This window comes from Physeter macrocephalus, chromosome 14 (assembly GCF_002837175.3).
Source record: "Physeter macrocephalus isolate SW-GA chromosome 14, ASM283717v5, whole genome shotgun sequence".
NCBI classification, from domain to species: domain Eukaryota; kingdom Metazoa; phylum Chordata; class Mammalia; order Artiodactyla; family Physeteridae; genus Physeter; species Physeter macrocephalus.
In genome coordinates this window covers 99,792,907-99,816,826 of record NC_041227.1, presented here as the reverse complement: position 1 = coordinate 99,816,826, position 23,920 = coordinate 99,792,907, and the positions used below count along the sequence as shown (strand labels likewise).

At 41.7% G+C, this 23,920-nt stretch overlaps 2 protein-coding genes across 17 annotated transcripts in view; one reads left to right on the top strand and one right to left on the bottom strand.

Annotated features, from left to right (window-relative positions):
- The window catches only part of DUSP14 (dual specificity phosphatase 14), a 27,609-nt gene extending 17,015 nt beyond the window's left edge, over positions 1-10,594 (top strand). For 3 of the 5 annotated variants that reach the window (XM_024127876.3, XM_024127877.3, XM_028499381.2), the window contains 2 exons: positions 8,104-8,186; positions 9,291-10,594. In XM_024127876.3, the coding sequence (XP_023983644.1) occupies positions 9,383-9,979 (597 nt within the window). In that variant the 5' untranslated portion in view covers positions 8,104-8,186; positions 9,291-9,382 and the 3' untranslated portion in view covers positions 9,980-10,594. The remainder of the gene's footprint in view (positions 1-8,103; positions 8,187-9,290) is intronic. The other 2 variants (XM_024127878.3, XM_024127880.3) reach the window with 1 other exon arrangement.
- Positions 10,595-14,436: 3,842 nt separating this feature from the next.
- SYNRG (synergin gamma) overlaps positions 14,437-23,920 on the bottom strand; it is a 93,503-nt gene continuing 84,019 nt past the window's right edge. For 5 of the 12 annotated variants that reach the window (XM_024127866.3, XM_055090569.1, XM_055090566.1 and 2 more), the window contains 4 exons: positions 16,956-17,039; positions 16,510-16,620; positions 16,116-16,151; positions 14,437-15,100 (listed from right to left, as the gene is read on the bottom strand). In XM_024127866.3, coding sequence (XP_023983634.1) covers positions 14,969-15,100; positions 16,116-16,151; positions 16,510-16,620; positions 16,956-17,039 — 363 coding nt within the window. In that variant the 3' untranslated portion in view covers positions 14,437-14,968. Of the gene's footprint in view, positions 15,101-16,115; positions 16,152-16,509; positions 16,621-16,946; positions 19,542-23,920 lie in introns of those variants that run through there. The other 7 variants (XM_024127871.2, XM_055090567.1, XM_024127874.2 and 4 more) reach the window with 4 other exon arrangements.

Sequence of the window (23,920 nt, the reverse complement as noted above, 5' to 3'; positions counted from 1 at the left end):
GCCCAGCCGCTCCGCGGCATGTGGGATCTTCCCGGACCGGGGCACGAACCCGTGTCCCCTGCATCGGCAGGCGGACTCTCACCCACTGCCCACTGCGCCACCAGGGAAGCCCACATTCAACTCTTTAATACCCTTTTTGAGTTTTTTGTTGTATGGTATAAGATAGTGGTCCAGTTTCATTCTTTTGTGGTGTTCAGTTTTCCCAACACCATTTATTGAAGAAGCTGTCCTTTTCCCATTGTATATTCTTGGTTCTTTTGTTGTAAATTAATTGACCGTATACACATGGGTTTATTTCTGGGCTCTATTCCATTTCATTGATCTATGTGTCTTTTTTATGCCGATGCCATACTGTTTTGATTACTATAGCTTTGTAATATAGTTTGAAATCAGGGGATGTGATGCCTCCCAGCTTTGTTCTTTTTTCTCAAGATTGCTTTGGCTATTCAGGGACTTTTTGTTTCCATACAAATTTTATGATTGTTTATTTCTGTGAAAATGCCATTTGATAGGCATTTGATAACTTTGATAGAGATTTGATAGGGATTGCACAGAATCTGTATATTGCTTTGGGTAGTATGGACATTGTAACAATATTAATCCAGTTCATGAGCACTAAATATATCTTTCTATTTATTTGTGTGTTCTTCAGTTTCTTTTATAAATGTCTTATAGTTTTCAGTATACAGGTCTTTCACTTCCTTGGTCAAATTTATTCCTTAAATATTTTATTTTTCCTGATGCAGTTTTAAATGGAATTGTTTTCTTAATTTCTCTTTCTGATAGTTCACTATTAATCTATAGAAATGCAACAGATTTCTGTATATTGATTTTGTATACTACTTTCCTGAATTCATTGATTAGTTCTAACTTTTTTTGTGTGTGTCCAGTCTAGGGTTTTCTATATATAATATGTCATCTGCAAATAGTGACCGTTTTACTTCTTCCTTTCTGATCTGAATGCTTTTTATTTCTTTTTCTTGCCTAATTGCTCTGGCTAGGACTTCTAATACCATGTTGAATAAAAGTGGCAGGGATGGGCATCCCAGTCTCTTTCCTGATCTTAGAGGGAAAGCTTTCAGCTTTTCATCACTGAGTATGATGTTAGCTGTGGACTTGTCATATATGGCCTTTATTATGTTGAAGTATGTTCTCTCTATACCTGCTTTTTTAAGAGTTTTTATCATAAATGGATGTTGTATTTCGTCAGATGCTTTTTTTGTCCCTATTGAGATGATCATGTGATTTCTATCCTTTTCTTAATGTGGTGTATCACATTGATTGATTTGCGGATGTTGTACCATCCTTGCATCCATGGGATAAATTCCACCAGATCATGGTGTATGATCCTTTTAGTATATTGTTGAATTATGTTTGCTGCTATTCTGTTGAGGATTTTTCCATTATGTTTATCAGAGGTACTGGCCTGTAATTTTTTTTTCTTGTGGTGCCCTTGTCTGGTTTTGGTAGTAATGTAACGCTGGCCTTGTAGGATGAGTTTGGAAGTGTTTGCTCCTCTTCTGTGTTTTGGAAGAGTTTGAGGATTGGTATGTATTCTTTTTCTTTTTAAAAAAAATTTATTTGGCTGTGCTGGGTCTTAGTTGCAGCACATGGGATCTTCGTCGTGTGGGCTCTGAGTTGCGGCATACGGGATCTAGTTCTCTGACCAGGGATCGAACCCAGGCCCCCTGCATTGGGAGCACAGAGTCTTAACCAGTGGACCACCAGGGAAGTCCCTAGTATGTATTCTTTAAATGTTTGGTTGAATTCACCAGAAAAGCTGACTGTGTCCCGTACTTTTGTTTGTTGAGGGGTTTTTGATTATGGATTCAATCTTCTTCCTAGTTATTGGTCTTTTCAGATTTTCTTTTTCTTCATGATTCAGCCTTGGTGTATAATTGTTAATAGTAGTCTCTTATGATCCTTCGTATTTCTGTAATATCAGTTGTAAAATTTCTTCCTTCACTTCTGATTTTGAGTCCTCTTGTCTTTTTGTGTGTGTGTGTGTGTGTGAGTCTAGCTAAAGGTTTGCCAATTTTATCTTTTCAAAGAGTTTCTCTTAGTTTCATTGATCTTTTTCTACAGTGTTGTCTTTTTAGTCTCTATTTTCATTCTGATCTTTGTTACTTCCTTCCTTTTACTGACTTGGGTTTTCATTTGTTCTTTTTCTAGTTCCTTGAAGTGTAAAGTTAGGTTATTTTAAAAAAATAATAATTTATTTATTTTATATTTGGCTGTGTTGGGTCTTCATTGCTGTGTGTGGGCTTTCTCTAGTTGCGGTGAGTGGGGGCTGCTCTTCGTTGTGGTGTGTGGGCTTCTCATTGTGGTGGCTTCTTGTTGCAGAGCACGGGCTCTAGGTGCACGGGCTTCAGTAGTTGTGGAGCGTGGCCTCAGTAGTTGTGGCTCGAGGGCTCTAGAGTGCAGGCTCAGTAGTTGTGGCGCACGGGCTTAGTTGCTCCACGGCATGTGGGATCTTCTCAGACCAGGGATCGAACCCGTATCCCCTGCATTGGCAGGCAGATTCTTAACCACTGGGCTACCAGGGAAGTCCCTAAAGTTAGGTTCTTTATTTGAGATCTTCCTTGTTTCTTGATTTGTAGGCATTTATCATTATGAACTGCCCTCTTAGAAGTGCTTTTCTTGTATCCCATAAGTTTTGTTATGCTGTGTTTCCAATTTCATTTGTCTCAGGTATTTTTTTGATTTCTCTTTTGATTTCTTTTCTGACCCATTGGTTGTTCAGTAACATGTTGTTTAATCTCCACTTATTTGTGAATTTTCCAGTTTTCTTCTTGTAATGATTTCTAGCTTCAGACCGTTGTGGTTCAGAAAGATGCTTGATGGGATTTCAATCTTCTTAAGTTTATTAAGGCTTGTTTTGTGGCCTAATATATGTCCTAGAGATTGTTCCACGTGCACTTGAGAAGAATGTGTATTCTCTTGCTTTTGGATGAAGTGTTCTGTATATATGCATTAAATCTACCCAGTCTAATGTGTAGTTTAAAGCTGATGTGTCCTTACTGATATTCTGTCTGGATGGTCTATGCATTGATGAAAATGGGGTATTAAAGTCCCATATTATTGTATTGTCTGTTTCTCCCCTGAGATCTGTTAATATTGCTTTAATTAATTTACTTTTTAAAAATTTTGGCTGTGTGGTGCAGCATGCAGGATCTTAGCATGTGGGAACCTAGTTCCCTGACCAGGGAATTTAGATGCTCCTATGTTGGGTGCATAAATATTTACAACTGTTATATCCTTTTGTTGGATTGACCCCATTTATCATTATGTAATGCCCTTCTTTGTCTCTTTATTTTAAAGTCTATTTTGTCTAAGTGTAGCTACCCCAGCTTTCTTTCGGTTTCCATTTGCATGGAATATCTTTTTCCATCCTTTCATTTTCAGTCTGTGTGTGTCCTTACATGTGAAGTGAGTGGTGTGTATCCTTACATCTGAGGTAGGCAGCATGTCTTTTTTTTTTTTTTTTTTAATCCATTCAGCCCCTTTCTGTCTTTTGATCGCAGAATTTAGTCCATTTATATTTAAAGTAATTATTGATAAGTATGTACTTACTGCCATTTGGTTAATTGTTTTCTGGCTGTTTTGTAATTCCTCTGTCCCTTTCTTCTCTTGCTGTGCTACTTTGTGGTTTGATGATTTTCTTTGTGGTATGCTTAGATTCTTTTCTTCTTAGATCTTTTGTGACTCTGCTATAGGTTTTTGCTTTGTGATTACTATGAGGCTTACACATAACAATTTATAACAGTCTAAGTTTAAACTCATTCTAAAGCACAACATTTTTACTCCTCCATCCCCCACATTTTTGTTTTTTATGTCACATTTTACACCATTTTATCTTGTATATCCCTTATTATATTTTTACTACTATATCTTTTAATCTCCATACTAGCTGTATGAGTAATTAATCCATACCACCTTTACATTGTATTTTTCTAAAGTGTACTATAGTTACCTCTACCAGTGAGATTTATACTTCCATATGTTTTCCTGTTACTAATTAGTTGCCTTTATTTTCAGCTTTAAAAAGTTGCGTTCATCCTTGTAAGGCCAGTTTAACTTTTGCTTGTCTGGAAAACTCTTTAAATTCTGAATGACAACTTTGCTGGTATTTTTGTCTGGAAGATTTTTCTTTCAACACCTTGAATATATTATGCCACTCCCTTCTGACCTGCAAAGTTTCTGCTGAAAAACTTGCTGATAGTCTTATGGGGGTTCCCTTGTATATAACTAGTTGTATTCTTCTGGCTTTTAAAATTCTCTTGTGTTTTTACTTTTAGCAATTTAATTATAATGTGTCTTGGTGTGGGTATCTTTGGGGTTTGGTTTATTTGGAACTCTCTGGGCTTCCTGGATCTGGATGTCTGTTTCCTTCCTTAGGTCAGGGACATTTTTATCCCTTTTCTCTCTTTCTTCTCTTTCGGACCCCTATAATGTAAATGTTGGTGTGCTTGATGTTATCCCATAAGTCCCTTAAACAATCTTCACTTTTTTTCATTCTTTTTTCTTTTTACTGCTCCAGTGGTTTGAGTTTTACTGCCCTGTGTTCAAGTTCACTGATCCTTTTTATGCTGTCATCTAGCCTGCTGTTGAACCCCTGTAGTGTATTTTTCAGTTAAGTTATTGTATTTTTCAGCTCTGTGACTTCTTTTTCATACTTCCTTATATTTTCTGTCTCTTTGTTGAAGTTCTGTGTTCATCCATTCTATTCTCGAGTTAAGTGAGCATCTTTATGACCATGATTTTGAACTCTTTTTAACAGGTCAGTCACTTATCTCCATTTCATTAATGACTTTTTCTGAGGTTTTATCTTGTTCTTTCATTTGGAGCATATTCCTCTACTTTTTCATCTTAATTTTAGACTCTCCCTGTTGGTTTCTGTGCATTAGATAAAAGGGCAACCTCTCCCAGTGTTGGAGGAGTGACCTTGTGTAGGAGATGAGTCTTACCATTCAACCCTGCCTTAATCTTGGTTGTCTCTCAAACCTTTGTGATTGTCCAAAACAGACTATTTTATTTTTAGTGGCTTCCAGTAGTTGCAGGTGGGCCCAGACCTGTCAGTATTCTTTAGGGAAGGGTCTCAGTCACCAGCTTTTAAAGTATGTAAATATACAGTCTTGTGGGATGACTAGCAATAAGTCCCACTGTCTACCAGGGCCAGGTCATCTAGAGGTGTCCCTTGGGCAGCAGTGACAAAAATCAGGATACCAGATGAGTATACAAGTTCCTTTCTGGAAGATACCAGAGACTTGGAGTGAGGCAGAGGGTGAACACACAGATGGCGTCCACTGGCTTCTGTCCCCAGAGTGTGCCAAAGCAGAAGCTGGCCCCTTAGGCTGAAGCTCCAGGAAAAGCAAATAGGCCTCTTTCACAGAAAGACTGAGGGTGTGTTTCAGTTGTCTGTCTGTGTTGTGCCCCAGGGTTGGTAGCCAGCCAAGAACTGTTTGCCCCCAGAGCTAGGTGATCAAGAGGTGTCCCCCTGGGTGGCAGCCACAAAAGCCAGGGCACCAGACACACATAGAAGCTACTCTCCGAGAAACACTGGTGCTCTGGAACACAGCAGAGGGACAGCACAAAAACAGTGCCTGCCCTGTGAGGTCTCTGGAGAGGATTACAGTAGACCCTTATATGTGTGTTTAATTAGAAGCCTGCCTCTTAGGTTGCAAGCTATAACTATTTTTTAAAAACTATTTAAAAATGTTAAATATGCACGTCATAGGGCTCAGCCCTTCCACTCCTAGGTATTTAACCGAGAAAGGAAGGCATATATCCACACACTTACACGAGTGTTTACATCAGCTTTACTTGTACTAGTCTAAAACTAGAAACAACCCATTTCCATCAATAGGTGAAGAGATAAACCATGTTGTATCTGCATAATGGAATACTAGTCAGCAATAAAAGGGAATGACCTGTTGATAGACACAACTTCATGGATGAATGTGAAAATAATTATGCTGAGTGAAAAGCCAGACCAAACAGAAAAACTCTACATTGTATGATTCCATTGTATAAAAGTCTAGAAAATGTAAACTGTAGTGACAGAAAGCAGATCAGTGGTTGCTTGGGAATGGGGCTAGAGGGTGAGGGAGGGCTAAATTATAAAGGAGCATGAGGAAATTCTGGGGGTGACGGATGTGTTTATCATTTTGAGGTCATAGTGTCTTGAGTGTACACATATGTCAAACCTCATCAAGTTGTACATCAAATTGTATGTCAGCTATGTCTCAACAGAGCTGTAAAAAAATGAAAAATTTAAGTGCAGTGGTTACGTGGGAAAGGCAGAGGGACATACAGGGGAGGAACACTTCTTTTTTCAGTTATATATATTCTTTTCCATTATGGTTTATCACAGGATATTGAATATAGTTCCCTGTGCTATACAGTAGGACCTCATTGTTTATCCATCCTGTATATACTTTGCATCTGCTAATTCCCAACTCCCAATCCTTCCCCTGCACCCCCCTTTGGCAACCACAAGTCTGTTCTCTATGTCTGTAAGTTTGTTTCATAGATAACGCTCATTTGTGTCATATTTTAGATTCCACATATAAGTGATATCATATGGTATTTGTCTTTCTCTTTCTGACTTCGCTTAGAATGAGAATCTCTAGGTCCATCCACATTGCTGCAAATAGCATTATTTCATTCTTTTTTATGGCTGAGTAGTATTCCACTGTATATATGTACCACATCTTTATGCATTCATCTGTTGATAGACATTTAGATTGTTTCCATGTCTTGGTATTGTCAATAGTGCTGCTGTGAACATAGGGGTGCATGTATCTTTTCAAATTATAGTTTTGTCTGGATATATGCCCAGGAGTGGGATTGCTGGATCATATGGCAACTCTATTTCCAGTTTTTTGAGGAACCTCCACATTGTTCTCCATAGTGGCTGCACCAGTTTACAGTCTCACCAACCGTGCAGGAGGTTTCCCTTTTCTCCACACCCTCTCCAGCATTTATTGTTTGTAGACTTCTTGATGATGGCCATTCTGACTGGTGTGAGGTGATACCTCATTGTGGTTTTGATTTGCATTTCTATAATGATTAGCGATGTTGAGCATCTTTTCATGTGCTTATGGGCCGTCTGTATTTCTTTGGAGCAGTCTATTTAGGTCTTCTGCCCATTTTTCAATTGTGTTGTTTTTTTGTTGTTGAGTTGTATAAGCCGTTTGTGTATACTGGAAATTAAGCCCTTGTCAGTGGCATCATTGGCAAATACTTTCTCCCAGTCTGTAGGTTGTTGTTTTGTTTATGGTTTCGTTTGGTTTCTGTTGCCTTGGGAGACTGACCTAAGAGAACAGTGGTACAATTTTTGTCAGAGAATGTTTCTGCCTGTGTTTTCTTCTAGGAGTTTTATGGTGTCATGTCTCATATTTATAAGTCTTTAAGCCATTTTGAGTTATGTTTCGTGAGGGTGTGTTCTAACTTCATTGATTTGCATGCCACTGGGGGAGGAACACATTTTTAATGATACTGATTGGTGTTCATATTGTTACATAAATGAGTAAGTAAGAGGGCCAACCTGGAAGAGAATACAAAATGAAAGCAATTTCAAATTGCTCTCCACCACCAGCACCTCCTGTAGTTGACGTTCAGAGCTGCAGCCACCTCTGCAGCACGGCTCTTCGCAAAGCTGGCTGGCTGCGGGCACCTGGCCCGGCTGCTGCACCCACTGTAGCATCTAGCACGCTGCACACACAGTCCCACACTGCCAGGTGGACTGTGGGCACAGGGGAGAGATTCCAGCTTGCTCTGCATCTCTTGCTGGCCCCGTGAGCAGAGCCTTACATTTCAGTATGTTGTAGTCTCTGAATCTCCTCTCAAATTCGTCTTGGTCGTGGCCAAAACGGCACTTAATATTTTTCACACCATGGGTTATGTGTTATTAACAAAAATCTGAGACTTGGCTTGATACTCCTTACTGGCACATTCTTTAAAGGCACATGGAGATATATTTAACATGCTTTCCACTTCCTAGATTTATTCCAGTCAAACCCAATTTCGTAGTAAAAACCCAGGAGGAATTCTTTTGAACTTCCTGATTGACCATATTCTTGCCTCTTTGTCCTTCTGCAGATCTGAGTTGTATCCACTCTGATCAGCACTCACTCACTTAGGACTTTCCAGACGCAGGACTTCAGAGTAATCAGACTCCTCAAGTGAGTAGCCCCAGCATCACCAGTCTGTGGAACCGGGGGTGTTCTTGTCTAACTGAAATCACTGTGGGCATCCCTACGGTACCCTGGGTGGGGATAGCACACTTCTCAGAGGGCACAGACTATAAAGTGGTATGAAAGATTATATGGAGATTATATAATATTGAATGTCTTTTATAATAACCACTGTACTAATGAAAGAATATAGATGTTCAAACGTTAAATTTTAATTCCAGTACATCTTAGCCAGTGGGATACATCTTGGAGCTTAGAATTGGCTGAGGAAGGTGAAGTTATTTAGCCACGCCCAGGGTCAGGTCAGCTAAAATGCTCATTAACTTAGACGAATGAATTTTTGAGACCATGGCCTTCAAATTGCCTAAGATTGTTTCCATGGAAATGACAAAGCACAGGTATCCAAATGTCACACATATGATACAGTTAGTTATTTTTTAAATTATAAAGGGCTAAGGTGACCATATGTCCTGGCTTTTCTGTAACTGATCCAGTTCAGTATCTCCTTAGTCCACAAAGGCCATGCATTCGATGTATTACCTAAAGCGGTATCATTTTTATACTTTGTAAGTATAATCTATGTACGATCTCTATGTCTAGATTTAGGTTGAGGAAAATATGGCCCTCATGGCTGTGGAGGTAGGCAAGAAGTATATGAAAGAACATGGCCACAGAAAGGATCACAAGTTCTGATTTCTTCCTGATTACCAGGGAACACCACTTCCTTCAATAAGAGCAAGACCCTGCAAGGTTGTTGTTCAGGGATTAGTTGGGCTTCTTTCTGTCTTTAACTTTTCCTAAAATAGGATGACTTTCTATTTAGTGCCTTTTTTAAAAAAACAAAACAAAACAAAACAAAAAAAAAACAATCACCAGAGTGCCGACTTTTACATTGGTGTTGCATATTGGCATCTTAGACTACTTTTCCGAACTGTTAATCGATGAAAATGATTTGTCTACGTCCTGGAAAGAACACACTATTATAGAAAATAAGCATCTCTAATCCTTTCACCTTCCCATTCCACAAACACTGCAGAAGGCTGTGATGAATCAGTAGCATTTAAAGTACTGACATACACCTGTATTTTGCAGGAAAGTGACTGTAATTTCCAGTTCCTTGGTGGAGGAAAACAAAACACTCTGGTCTTGCTTCCAACGATGCAAGTGTGATTGCTGGCGTCTTCATGAGCTCCAGAGGTCACAGCACGCTACCACGGACTCTCATGGCCCCTCGGATGATTTCTGAGGGAGACATTGGAGGCATTGCTCAAATCACTTCCTCGCTCTTCCTGGGCAGAGGCAGTATAGCCTCCAACCGGCACCTCCTCCAGGCTCGTGGCATCACCTGCATTGTTAATGCTACCATCGAGATCCCCAATTTCAACTGGCCCCAGTTTGAATATGTTAAAGTGCCTCTGGCTGACATGCCTCACGCCCCCATTGGACTATACTTTGACACCGTGGCCGACAAGATCCACAGCGTGAGCAGGAAACACGGGGCCACCTTGGTGCACTGTGCTGCAGGGGTCAGCCGCTCGGCCACGCTCTGCATCGCATACCTGATGAAATACCACAATGTGTGCCTGCTGGAGGCGTACACCTGGGTGAAAGCCCGGAGGCCCGTCATCAGGCCCAACGTGGGCTTCTGGAGGCAGCTGATAGACTACGAGCGCCAGCTCTTTGGGAAGTCGACAGTTAAAATGGTACAGACACCTTATGGCATAGTTCCGGACGTTTACGAGAAGGAGTCCCGACACCTGACGCCTTACTGGGGGATATAAGTCACCAAAGCCTGCATCAGCAGCGCCTCGAGCAGTGCCAGCGTCTGCTGCATGCGTCTGCCCCCCTCCTCACCTTTCTTTCCAAATGGCTGACTTTTGGTTCTCCCTGAAGTGTTTTTTTACACTGGGTGTTCATATCTGTCTATCTATCTTAAGAGAGAAGGGAGGGAGGGGAGGAACGTAAGGGGAATGCTTTCATGGCTACTGACATTTTTAAAACTAACATTTTGGAATAGTGTTTATGAAAATCTTTAACTGGCTTTTAATCAATCATTTTTAACAATTTGAACAGTTTAATGAACTGGCTCTGCTCTATTCTCAATCCCATGCCTTTTGGCATCATGGGAGGAGCTCAGCGCAAAAATCACTTTGGGCCCCCGATTAACCCTTTAGATACAAGCTTTGCCCAAGGCTGCCGACCAAACAAATGCTTAGGGAACATTGATACCAGTGTCTGTCAGTCTCTACTGAATCAGCCCTCTTTCCTTTCCCCCTCTTATTTAGTGACTCTGTAAATTTAAAAAACAAGCCTTTATTATTTAGCTGTTAAGTGATTATAATGAAATCTGCTGCAAACACCCTGTTGGAATCAATGTGCCCCAGGACTATATTAGCATTATTTTTAATAAATATATCTGCTTAACATATTGGCATTTTTTTACTGATGATAAGAGATACCAGTGTCTGTCAGTCTCTACTGAATCAGCCCTCTTTCCTTTCCCCCTCTTATTTAGTGACTCTGTAAATTTAAAAAACAAGCCTTTATTATTTAGCTGTTAAGTGATTATAATGAAATCTGCTGCAAACACCCTGTTGGAATCAATGTGCCCCAGGACTATATTAGCATTATTTTTAATAAATATATCTGCTTAACATATTGGCATTTTTTTACTGATAAGAATTTCAGGGTGTGTATGTGTGTGGATAAGGGAAGAAAGATGCTCTCCAATAGCTATTTATTAATTAAAATATGGCTCCTGTGATAATTATGAATGCTCCTTAAACCAGACATCCCACTTGAATCATGTCAGCGTTGCTCATCCTTGCAGATGGGCAGATGTTCACATCATTCACAGTGTTGGAACAGTAGAAAACAGCATAGTGTACACTCTAATAAAAGGTACAGTTTTCAGTTGTCTGTCTCTTGGGAACTGGAGGGCACCAAAGCAGTGAGTCCTCCATCAAAGAAACAACTTTTTGTTTTTTTATAAACTTTAAAAACGTATTTATTTTTGGCTGCACCGGGTCTTCGCTGCTGCGCGCGGGCTTTCTCTAGTTGTGGCCAGTGGGGACTGCTCTTCGTTGCGGTGCGCGGGCTTTTCATTGCCGTGGCTTCTCTTGTTGCGGAGCACGGGCTCTAGGCGCGCTTCTAGGGCTTCAGTCATTGTGCACATGGGCTCTGGAGTGCAAGCTCAGTAGCTGTGGTGCACGGGCTTAGCTGCTCCGCGGCATGTGGGATCTTCCCGGACCAAGGCTCGAACCCGTGTCCCCTGCACTGGCAGGCGGATTCTTAACTACTGCACCACCAGGGAAGCCCCCAGAAACTGGTTGGGACTTGGTAGAAGTTTCTATTAGCTCTTCTCTAGTCCACGCTCCTGGGAAACCAGTGGGAGTTACCAGGTCGCTCCTTACTTTTATAGGGGAGCTGCTTGTCCCAGCAACGGCTTTGTTTTACTTCATTTCCTTGCTTATCTGTAGAAAAATTTCCTAGATTTTCAGTCTGTTTGTTTGGCAAGAAGCCCTACATATAATGCCAGTGGCCACATATTTATATACATTATATCCTCCAGATTTTACCTGGTTTGTGGCAATGGTTTCCCTCTAAATTCCACCTTTTCTTATTTTTATACAATTTGCCCACTTTTATAAACATGCACCATTACTGTCTAGAAGGGAAAATTAAAATGAAATTAATAGTTTCTATGGGAAATCAGAGCAACCCATAAATGCCTCAGCAGCACATAATCAAAAATCAATCAGAAAAAACAAACTGGCTGTGGCGGCTACAGCTTCTACAGTATGAAGGCAAACGCTAATGTCTGGTAGTCTCTGGATAAACGTGCAAAAATCAAACTGTATATAGTAAGAAAACACCTGGTGGCAGATGTTCTTGGTAATTAAGAAAAATTTCCTGCAGAAATCCTGACAAATGCCACTACTGGGATGTAACTTAGCACTTGGGAAGCCTAACACCTTTCCAATCTAAATGTTGGAGTTTATTAGCTAAAGGTCACGAAGGAAGGTACGTGACCTCCAAGGTGTGACGGGATATTTTGTAGTGATCCCCAGTGCAGAGCAAACATTTCAGATTTCTACAACATAAAGGCCCTATAATCTTTTCAAAGCTTAAGAACACGCTAGTCATTAAATAAAAGGCAAGTAGAAGGCATCTGTAAATTAGCAAAGAATTATGCATATGCACACAAAAGATACTCAAATAATTTAAAATATGCAACCTATATGAACTAACTAGTAGCCACAGGAAAAATAAAGCATGGACTATATCCTAATATACCCTGTGCTGCTTCTACCTCAAGCATGTCCAGACAAAAGTTACACACTAAGCCATAAAAAATTTAAAGGCAAAATACAACACCAAAACAGTGCTTACTAACTGCCACTCAAGAAGGGGGTGAAGCAGCTTGCACAATGCACAGTATGGAAGTAAGTAACCTTGGTTACCGTTTCCAAGGACACTGGGCTCTTGGCTAGCAAGCGCTGAGGTGAAGCTGAATGCAGTGTTGACTCATTTGAATAAACCTGCATAAAGAAAATCAACGCAACGGTATTCCACACTCCCCAAATCTTTATCGGTGGATCTAATAAAACATCTCCAGTACTAAACAGATACTGAAAGTGGTGAATACTCTTTATAGCAAAGGCTTTTTATTGATGTCTGCTGTATTTTCCCCGGCACCTCCCATGGAGTGACTAAACCTATCATACTGGGTAAGGTCAGCAGTAATTATACTTAGGAATTTTATCTGAGGCATTCTGGAACATATCTAGAAGTGGAAGCCAATCTAGTTAACAGGTAAGCATACTTTTTAAAATGTCATCAATATGGACCACTGTGACAGAATAATAGTCCACATAGCACTTCCAAAAAATGTCTCCGCAATGTAAATTCTGTCAAACTGGGAGACATTTCCTGTCGCAAAGGTAGGTTTTGTTATCATGGTCTATCATGGAATGTATAAGACCAATCAGAAGGCTGCTTGAAATTTGGTGCCGTGTTGAAACCCTAGGTGCTGCACAGGCTAAAGTGGAACCCAGAGGCCTCAGGCAAAACCTGCTAGAAACCAGCCCACCTGTGTTGTCACTAACACCCCCTGGCTCTGTGGAGGGCAAAGGTAACAGTTCGGGGACAGCTGTCCCAGGCATGAGTAGCTGGAGATGGTATCGTCTGGAGCAAATGAGAAAAACAGATTTACCTCATCAACAGTTCTCTGTGCGCTCGGGCGCGCAGCCAGGTGAAGCAGAAGAAGCCTCATCAATAGCTCGGGAATGAAAAGGTTGTCTACCTTTCTTGGAGCGGATGGAAGTAAAAGGTAGTAAGGTGGAACAAAACAATTTCCTCAAGTTTTGTCCTCAGGAGGGAAAATGATTAATTAATTATGTAAAGCAGCAATTACACAGACAAAACCAACTTTTCCAGTTTACAAATAAAAACTAAGTTTAGGTCAGAGAGCTTAAGCCATACAAAGTGAAACACACAAGATTCAAAATCTCTTCATAAAGCACGTAATTAACAATTGAGAGAAATGTGTGTCCTAGTTTGGCGGGTTCTTCCCAGGAATAACACAGTCTTTAACCACTTGGCTTTTTTCCCCCTGATTTTATGCATTCATTTTAAGTGGCAAAGAAAATTCCCTATATCAGAGAGCACGAGCCTTTTCCTTCTAAAATTCAGTGCTGTTTTTGAATAATTTCCTGCCTTTGCTTCTAAGTCACGTGCCTCTACCACAAATACACACCTTACTTTTCTCCTCGCTAGGCCAGGAGCTCCACCTTCTAACCCGGAGTTAATATCCCGGTCTCTCACAGAGATACTGCAGTATTGGTCCCTGTGCAGTCATTTCTGGAAATTTGGCTAGAGGCCTCTGCAAAGAGATTTCATTCAGCTGGCTTTCCAAATCTCATCTGAAAAAAATATCACGTTCACAGTCTGTGTGTGAGGTAAAACAAGGCTTTCAGTGAAGGCGCCTAAGGGCAACGACATTCACCCCGATACACCGAGATTCAGGCCTCTGTCAAAATGAACATTCTTCTCAATGCAAAGTTCCCAGGCATGTTTTGAGAAAGTTTTCTTAAAAGTTGACAGTCTTCGAAATGAATGAATAGAGAATTGGTTCGGTTGCAACAGTAAGCTGGTAAATCTGCCCTCACCCACCTGCCATTGTCCAATGGAGAGAAACAGAATTTTTTTCTATAAAAAGAATATCAGGTGAATCACAATTTCCCCCTTTTTATTCATTTCAGATATTAACAAACTAAATGCGGGTAAATGCATTCTACTTCACAGAACAGTAAGTGTTCTAGATACAAACACTGGCTCAAAACATCCTTCCAACTCCAGTCCTATAGCAATAATTTATTTTTCTTCAAATGTCAATTCTTCACAGTTCCAATACTGCAGCAGCAAATATTCCTTAGATAAAGAAAATTGTGGTCCATGTTTTAAAACATCTTAAGAGAACTAGAGATAAGTTAGCAAACTTCCAGTGCAGTTTGGGTAGAGCAGTTTTACCTCGAATCCCAAAGACTGGCCGTGGGAACCTGGGGCAAAGGTCGTCGGTGGGAAAGGCTGGGAACTTCTGCAGCACTTCCTTCCCCGCCACCTCTTGAGGATTTCTTCACGTAGATTGATGGCGGTGGGGGGAGCTCTGCAGCATTCGCATTCTGTTTATTGGTCCCTGTCACCCCAAGGGGTGTGATGGAAAACAAACAAACCCAGCCAGTACTTCCCAGAGGAGCTTTCAGGATATTTCAGAGCAAATCAGGCAGGATGAGGCCGGGAGGTTTTGGTTCGACACAGTTGATCCAGAAGTTGGCACAGCTGGCATGATACTGGTGTCCTCCATACGCCAGCTTGAAGCTGTCCGTTTCTGAGTTGAACGCCTGCCGGGAAGAAACAGACATGGGGGGGCCAGTCAGGCTCCCTCCACACCTGGGCACTGACCAGCAGCCAGCACGGACCCCTCTCCAGCTCACAGAGGCTGAGGCCAAACTGGCGCACACACAAAAGCTGAGCAGGTGGCTACAGGAATTCAAGCGAGAAAGTTTTTCGCCGCTAATTAAAGGTATAAAAATATCTTTACTGTTAAACCCAGTTTCAGCAAAAGGAGGCCAAATCATTCCTAGAAAAGGCAGACAGAGGCTGTGGGGGTCGGCAGGGGTCCTGACACGGGACGAAAACAGCCACTGGCTGGGGATCATTTTGATCTCTCTGTGAAGAAAGCAGCCCTTCCCTGAGGCTGGCATTTGACTATAGCAAGCCATCCCTTAAGTTTCTGAGGCTGATTACAGTCCTAACATGAAAGCAAATGAAAGATTAAAGACTCTTAGGGTCTAATGCCATTCGGAGCTGATAACCAAACTGACATCATTAAAAAGTCCGAATAGGTATAGGATTTGTAAAAAATAAAGACGTTAAACACAGCAGAATGATTTCCAGATGAATAATGCTTACCGGTAAGTTACAGTCAGCCAGGCCTAACCTCAATCACTTCCTGGGGTGTTTCGTAAAGCTCAACAAGTAAATAAATAAAGCTCTAAAACCCAAGCAATTTCTTTTTGTCTGCTAATGGCCAAGTCCTGAAGCTCTCTGATCTCATTCTGTGTGTCACTACCACTTCGTCTTCCAGAAGCTGCTCTTTCTGTTACCCTGTTCATGAACAGGGTAGTGAATGAACGCAACACCAGAAGCCAACTATGAGCCACAAGCATGCACACCAGACGGAAGTGGACCCGCACGGACATGTTAGTTGACCGAATCAAACACTATGGGAACGAAAAGAACTCAGCAAAGGATCCATGATTGGAACAGCTCAGGATGGCAGTGGAATCATCGAATTTGCCTTCCACACTCAAAATTAAGATGGAGACGCTAAGATAATGCATAACTGGTTCATACTTTTTTAGGATGTTCTTCTGCAGGCTTCTCTTCTTTCTGAAATAACGTTGAAACCAGAAGGTCAACAAAATTCCCAGAACAGGGCCTCTGGCCTCCAAACGAGTCCTTACAGGTTTAACCTTTTCTCCTTGCCACCCCACTGTGCAGAGCGTGGGCAGGCACGTGCTAACAAGCCCGCTCCTTAGAAAGGCAGGAGCTGCCTCCACCCCTCGACAGCTCCCCCCGCTGCCCCTTTGAAAGAACGTGTCTGCTTCTCTCTGTGCTCAGATTTCAGGGCTTGATAAACTCCCCGCCTCTGGTCACAGACCTTGCCAGAAGGGCCAGATGGGGTTGCCTCCTGGGTCGGTCAGGGAAGCAGACCGTGCAGGGGAGGGGGGGAAGGCGGGTGACTTACCCGGCTCCTGGAGTCCACGTTTAAAAGGCACACCCCACAAGCAAGCTCCTGAGCGTTTTTAATCCCGGGCCGTAGCATACAAGAGGAAAAATCCAGTGAATTTTCATCAGGCTGTGAGGACAAGACAAACGGGTAAGAAGCCAGCAATTCCACACGCTGCTGGTTTCACTCCCTGATCAAACATCCCAACAGGTCCAGCAGCAAATTCAGTCCACTCTCTACCACCACCAGTACAATTATTCCATTTCCCAGATGTTTACCGAGTACCTGCCCTGCTGTGTTCTAGTTGCTAGGGATGTTAGGATGAGCACAAAATGGTCCCTGTCCTCTGAGAGCTCAGTTTAGGGTCAGGGCGAGGTGGGTGTCAGGCCACACTGTGCCACGAGACCCACACTAGGGGTAAGGACCAAGCGCCGGAGCACAGAGGGAAGGGGTGGGGCACTTACCCGACTCAAGGGGAAAGGAGCGTGGTGGCAGAGAATGCTTCTGAGAACTTCGAAACACGGTGGCTGAGTCCTGATGGGTGTTTGCTAGGTGAAAGGGGTGGGTAGGATGAGGTAGCGGAGGGAAGGGTATCTACTCTATGTAGAATAAGCAGCCTGGGCAAAGGCCTCTAAGCAAAAGATCAGGCATGAGAAGAAATCTAGGGAGTGGGAGCCAAGCTTACGGAAGGAGGGAGGAGATGAAACTGGAGCACGAAGGCCTTGAAAGGAATATGAGGGGTTGAGACTCTATCCTGGGAAGCCCTAAGGGTTGTAACTAGATGGTGACAGGATCAGGTTTGTACTGTGGACAGACCCCTCTGGTTGCAATGCAGGCACTGAACTGGGGGTCTGGGCCTCTGTTACAAGGCTGCAGTAGCGAGCCGGGAGACGGGTCCTGAAGGTCAGAACTGAGGGAGCAACAGTGCGGAATGGAGAGAAAAGGACACACGAAGAGCTATTAAGGCCGCAGAATCAACAGGCCTGGGGATCTGTCAGATGTGCGAGGAGGGGAGGGGACTGGGCAACTGTGAGGATTCACCCTAACGGGGCGCGTGAAAGGAGAACCAGTTTGGGGATGGAGACTGGGGAGAAGAGTTCAATTTGGTACAAGCCGAGTCGAAGCTGCCTGTGGGACAGCTGAGTTCTGATGCTATATGAGCAGGCAGATGGATATACAGGCCTAGCACTCAAGAACGAGAGATCTGGATGTTATCGGCTAGGGAGAATAAATATATTAACAGCTAACAAGTCAAGTCTTTACCTGTGCTAAGCAGTACACTAGGCTCATTACATACATTATTTTATTCCTTACCAAAAAATCTATGAAATAGGGAGCGTGTCACCCAATGACTGAAAGCTGTTAATTTCTTAAAAGTTAAAATGCAAATCTATTATATGAGCTTGCAATTCCTAGATATTTTTATCCAAGAGAAATGAAAACATGTTAACAAAAGTCTTGTACAAGAAGTGTTCATAGCAGCTCTATTCATATTAGCCAAAACTGGAAATAGCATGCATCTTTAAACAAGAAAATGGATTGAAAAAACCATAGTATATTAATACAGTGGAATATTACTCAGTGATAAAAGGGATCAAACTGATACACACAACACAGATGAACTTTTACAACATGCTATGTAAAAGAAGCTGACACAAGAATATATACACTACATAATTTCATTTATATTAAGTTCTAGAACAGACAAATCTATGGTGATGGAAATCTACAGAAAATGGATCACTGGTTGTTTTTGGAATCAGATCAGGGGATTGACTGGGAAGGGGCAAAAGGGAACTTTAGGGGGTGATGAAAACACTCCATATACCGATGGGGTGTGTGCTACATGGTTGTGTGCATTTGTCAAAACTGGTCCAACTATACATTTAAGATCTGTGCATTTCATTGGATATATGTTATTCCTCGACTAGGAAAAACACTTGAATAATAAAATAAGACAAAAACAACCAAAAAAAAGCAGAAAAACAAAGCAAAAAATCAGAATGGTAGAAAATATTTGCAAATGATGCAACCGACAAGGGCTTAATTTCCAAAATATAACTCAATAGCAAAAAAACAACCCAATCGAAAAATGGGCAGAGGACCTAAATAGACATTTCTTCAAAGAAGAAATACAGATGGTCAATAGGCACATGAAAAGATGCTCAACATCGCTAATTATTAGAGAAATGCAAATCAAAACTACAATGAGGTACCACCTCACACCGGTTAGAATGGCTATCATTAAAAAGTCTACAAGTAACCAATGCTGGAGAGGGTGTGGAGAAAAGGGAACCCTCCTACACTGCTGGTGGGAATGTAAGTTGGTGCAGTCACTATGGAAAACAGTATGGAGGTTCCTCAGAAAACTAAAAATAGAATTACCATAGGATCCAGCAATCCCACTCCTGGGCATATATCCAGACAAAACTATAATTCAAAAAGATATACACGCACCCCTATGTTCACAGCAGCACTATTTACAATAGCCAAGACATGGAAACAACCTAAATGTCCATCAACAGATGAATGGGTAAAGATGTGGCACATATATATAATGGAATAGTACTCAGCTATAAAAAAGAACGAAATAATGCCCTTTGCAGCAACATGGATGGAACTAGAGATTATCCATACTAAGTGAATTAAGCCAGAAAGAGAAAGACAAATACCATATGATATCATTTATATGTGGAATCTAAAATATGACACAAATGAACCTATCTATGAAACAAAAACAGAATCACAGACATAGAGAACAGACTGGTGGCTGCACAGGGGGCAGGGGTTGGGGGAGGGATGGACTGGGAGTTTGGGGTTAGCAGATGCAACCTATTACATATAGGATGGATCAACAACAAGGTCCTACTGTATAGCACAGGGAACCTATATTCAATATCCTGTGATAGGGCTTCCCTGGTGGCGCAGTGGTTGAGAGTCCGCCTGCTGATGCAGGGGACACAGGTTCGTGCCCCGGTCCGGGAAGATCCCACATGCTGCGGAGCGGCTGGGCCCGTGAGCAATGGCCGCTGAGCCTGCGCGTCCGGAGCCTGTGCTCCGCAACGGGCGAGGCCACGACAGAGGGAGGCCCGTGTACCGCAAAAAAACAAAAACAAACAAACAAACAAAAAAACAAAAAAAAATCCTGTGATAAACCATAATGGAAAAGAATGTAAAAAAAGAATGTATATTATGTATAACTGAATCACTTTGCTATACAGCAGAAATTAACACATTGTAAATCAATTATACTTCAATTAAAACAATAAAGAAAAAAAGATTTTGGATTCTTAATGTGTAAAAGTTAGGTATACATGAACTAATTTATTTTTCTTACATATGCCCTAGAGCAGAGTTTCTCAAACTTGGCACCATTGACATTTTAAGCTGGATAATTGTTAAGACGAGCTTAAAACACCTGTAAGACCTGTCCTCTGCAGGTAGGATCCCTGGCTGATTTGGGGCAAAACTGCTCCCCTCCCCGACTATTAAGAACTGACTTTCCAAAGAGGAAGACGTATGTGTGCTCGCATATAAATACATAACCCACACACGTATGTAAGTTGATTATAAATTTTACTGATATAAAGAATGTGTAGCACACAATTTACAAATAATAAAATATACCATCATCTTTATTGTAAATTCCACATAGTATCTTGTTCTCACAAAATGCTTTCTTGGATTTTTGCCCAACTCGTAGATCAACAACCTTTGCTTGCTTTCCTGAAAGAGTGTTAATTCTGATGCGAAGGCTGATGTTTTCATGTGAAGGACTAGGGCTAGACTGAAATGGCTCAGACGTACTTCAGAACTTCACTTCTCTGTCAAATACGTGAGTGACTTCTTTGCTGAATCAGATAATAGTTCTTGAATACTGGAGACTCTTTCCTCAACTTTTGGTTCTACTCACAACATAATGGCTACAGTCACAGCATACTTTTAAGTTTAATCTACATTATTAACATTTTCTCTATCTCCTTAAGTCTAGACAATCAACAAAACAAGCCAAGCCCTGATTTGAAGCATTTGCTGATTTCCATGGTATAAATGCTCCCCCTATGGTCGATTTTGAGCTACCAATGTGATGTCACTGAACATGGGGTTGGGAAGAGATGCATGCAGCACCGTCATATAGTATTTCCACATATGGATACAATGCACTAGGGTGACCAATTTCCTGGTCTATGCCAGAGTGTTGCCATTTTAGCTCTGAGGACACTCCTCGGTTCTGAGCAAACCGGGACAGCTGGTTGTCCTATGACAGACATCAATAACCTCAAACACTAAGGACAAAGCAGGTGGGAAAGGAAGTGAAGATGGAAGGGAGTCGATAGGAACAAAGTAAAAGGGTCCATTGTCCTGTCTTGAGAACCAAAAACAAGAGCAGAGCAAGTCAAGTGTGAGAAAGTTCTAGAGTTACCAAGTTGGGCTCAGAAAGATGTCTGAGTTTAAGATTGCCCAGGCTCTGCAGTGTGATGTGGTAACACAGTCCAGTGTGATCATGCAAGTGGGTGGCTTAAGTGAAACAGAGACAAGGGGCTTGTAGTCCAGAGAGTCAAGGATCTGGGAGCCTGGCATGTTGGCTGGTTCTTCCTCATGAATACTGAGGTGACCAGGATGATGGCAAATTTGACAATAAAATAATAGCTACATGTTCTATAGTTACTTTAGGCTGAACCACTGAGGAGTTACTATACTGTCTTTGTATTTGCAAAACTGTATTATTCTTCCCCAGAAAAAAAAAGGCTTCTCCCTAGAAAAATGTGTAGATTATATACGATATTTCCCCAACCATTTCTTTTTAATATGAAATAAGTATCTTTAAAAAAAAATAATTATTTATTTATTTGGCTGCGTTGGGTCCTAGTTGCAGCACTCAGGATCGTTGTTGAGGCATGCGAACTCTTAGTTGCAGCATGCATATGGGATCTAGTTCCCTCACCAGAGATCGAACCCGGGCCCCCTACATTGGGAGCGTGGAGTCTCAGCCACTGGACCACCAGGGAAGTCCCTCCCCATCCACTTCTAATTTTAAATAGTAAACCATGTGCTAGGTTCCATAAACCTCTCTTAAACTAACCTGAGTTGAATCCATTTGGATCACCCTTAAGGAAGGAAGGATACACAGTTCTCAAAGAAGAAAAAGGGAGGTGGAAGTTTCAACTGTGTGAACCTACATGGCCTTAGCCAAGCCAGAGGATAATTTTTTGTTTGTTTTTTAGTGTAATCACAGTCAATTTGGTCAAACCTAGAAGCAGGTGGAATTATCATCTGTCTGCTCTCCAATTCTGTCCTTTGTAAAATAGTAACAATTTCACTTGCCCTACCTCCCTCCCTCCTTCAATTGGTGTTAGGACCCTCACAGATACATAAAAAGGGCTCTGGAAAGGATAAAATACTCTAAATGATCATCACAATTATTCACTTTGACAAAATCTAACAAGCTTTTTGAAGAGGTTTAAAAACATAGTAGTATGTCTATAATCTACATTATAGACATTTATCATGTTACTGAATGAGGACTATTTGAGAAATAATTAGAACCCGGGGAAACTCTGAATCTTGAAATCAAATCCAAGTTAATAAGAGCCCTTTTAATACCTGTTTACCAAAGGAATAAAAGAAGCCAATGAAAAGGTCATATCGTAATCTCCAGTGAAAATCATAAGGCTCTGCATAAATTACCCTGTAGTCAAATTAATCTTTCAAATGATAAAATTAACCTTTATAAATACACATCTATTAGCAGGGAGATTACTGTAGTACACAGTGTGACACCAATCAAATGGCCCTAATTCTGTAAGGAGGTATGCCCTCTACAGTCACCTTAAATTCCGTATCACCTACTTTAGCTGGCAAGTATGTCATGCATTTAGTAAAGATTAAAAACCCAGCTATATTAGACATGACCTGCATACACTGACAAGTCCCTGAGTCAGACTGGGATATATAATCCTGAATCTTTAGCCAGTAATAAACTACTAAAATGATATCCAAGAAAATCATCATTAAGGAAGAAGAGTTTGGTAGTATTTTAGTGTTCTTTACCAGTAGACTTATTCTCCTCCTTCCGGACAAATGTAGGATGGGCCTTCCCTGTCCCTCTAAATTAGGCACAGTTGTGTAACTTGTCATGGTGTTAACAGACTGTGAGTATAAGTAATATGGACACTTTTGGAAGGAAGCCAGACCAATGTACTATTTGTCATGTTCCCTTGATACTCCCATGGTGACCAACTATGTTCCACTTGGTGTTGGCTCTATCAACCCAGATCCCTGAGTAAGGAGGACATGGCATAGAGTCCCTCCAACTTGAGATGGACCTGGAACAGGAGCTAGGAATACAGCTCTGTTGTTTCACATTGCTAAGAACTGGGGCTGGGAAGTGTTGTTTGTTACCGCTGTAGAACTTAGTTTGACTTATACAAAGAGTGATCTAGACACAGGTTCCACACGCACTTCCACACCTTTGATTTTGGTTACAATGTAACCATTCTTGGTTACGATGTTTTTTTTTCTGGTAATTTTTCCTACTGCTATTATAACAAATCAGCATAAATTTAGTGACTTAAAACAACATAAATTTATTCTCTTCCACTTCTGGAGGTCAGAAGTCTAAAGTGGGCTGCCAACACTGTATTCCTCCTTATCCAAGCTCTAGGGGAGAATCTGCCTCTTTGCCTTTTCTAGTTTCTAGAGACTGCCTGCACACTCTGTGGATCACGGTTCCTTCTTCAAAAGCAATAGTGTAGCATCTGCCAATTTCTCTCTCTGCTTCGACTGTCACATTGCTTTTTCTCATTCTTATTCTCCTGCCATCCTCTTACAAGGATCCTTGTCATGCCTCTGGGCCCACCCAGATAATCCAGGATAAGTTTCCCATCCAAAGACCCTTAACTTAATCACATCTGCAAAGTCCCTTTTACCACATAAGGTAAAACATTCACAGGTTCTAGGACATGGACATTTTAGTGGGGCGGGGAGGTGTTATTCTGTCTACCAAATCTACCTTCTGCCAACTGAAGACAGCCGTGCAGAGACATGATGAAGATTGTCTCTAAAACACTATGCAGACTGGCAAGATGACAAAAATGCTATCATTACTAAAAAAAAAAAACAAAAAAAAAAACAACAAACTGTTCTGGGGCTTCCCGGGTGGCGCAGTGGTTAAGAGTCCACCTGCCAATGCAGGGGACACGGGTTCGAGCCCTGGTCCGGGAAGATCCCAAGTGCCGCGGAGCAACTAAGCCCGTGCGCCACAACTACTGAGCCTGCGCTCTAGAGCCCATGAGCCACAACTACTGAAGCCCACGCGCCTAGAGCCCGTGCCCCGCAACAGGAGAAGCCACTGCAATGAGAAGCCCGCGCACCGCAACAAAGAGTAGCCCCCGCTCGCTGCAACTAGAGAAAGCCCGCATGCAGCAAC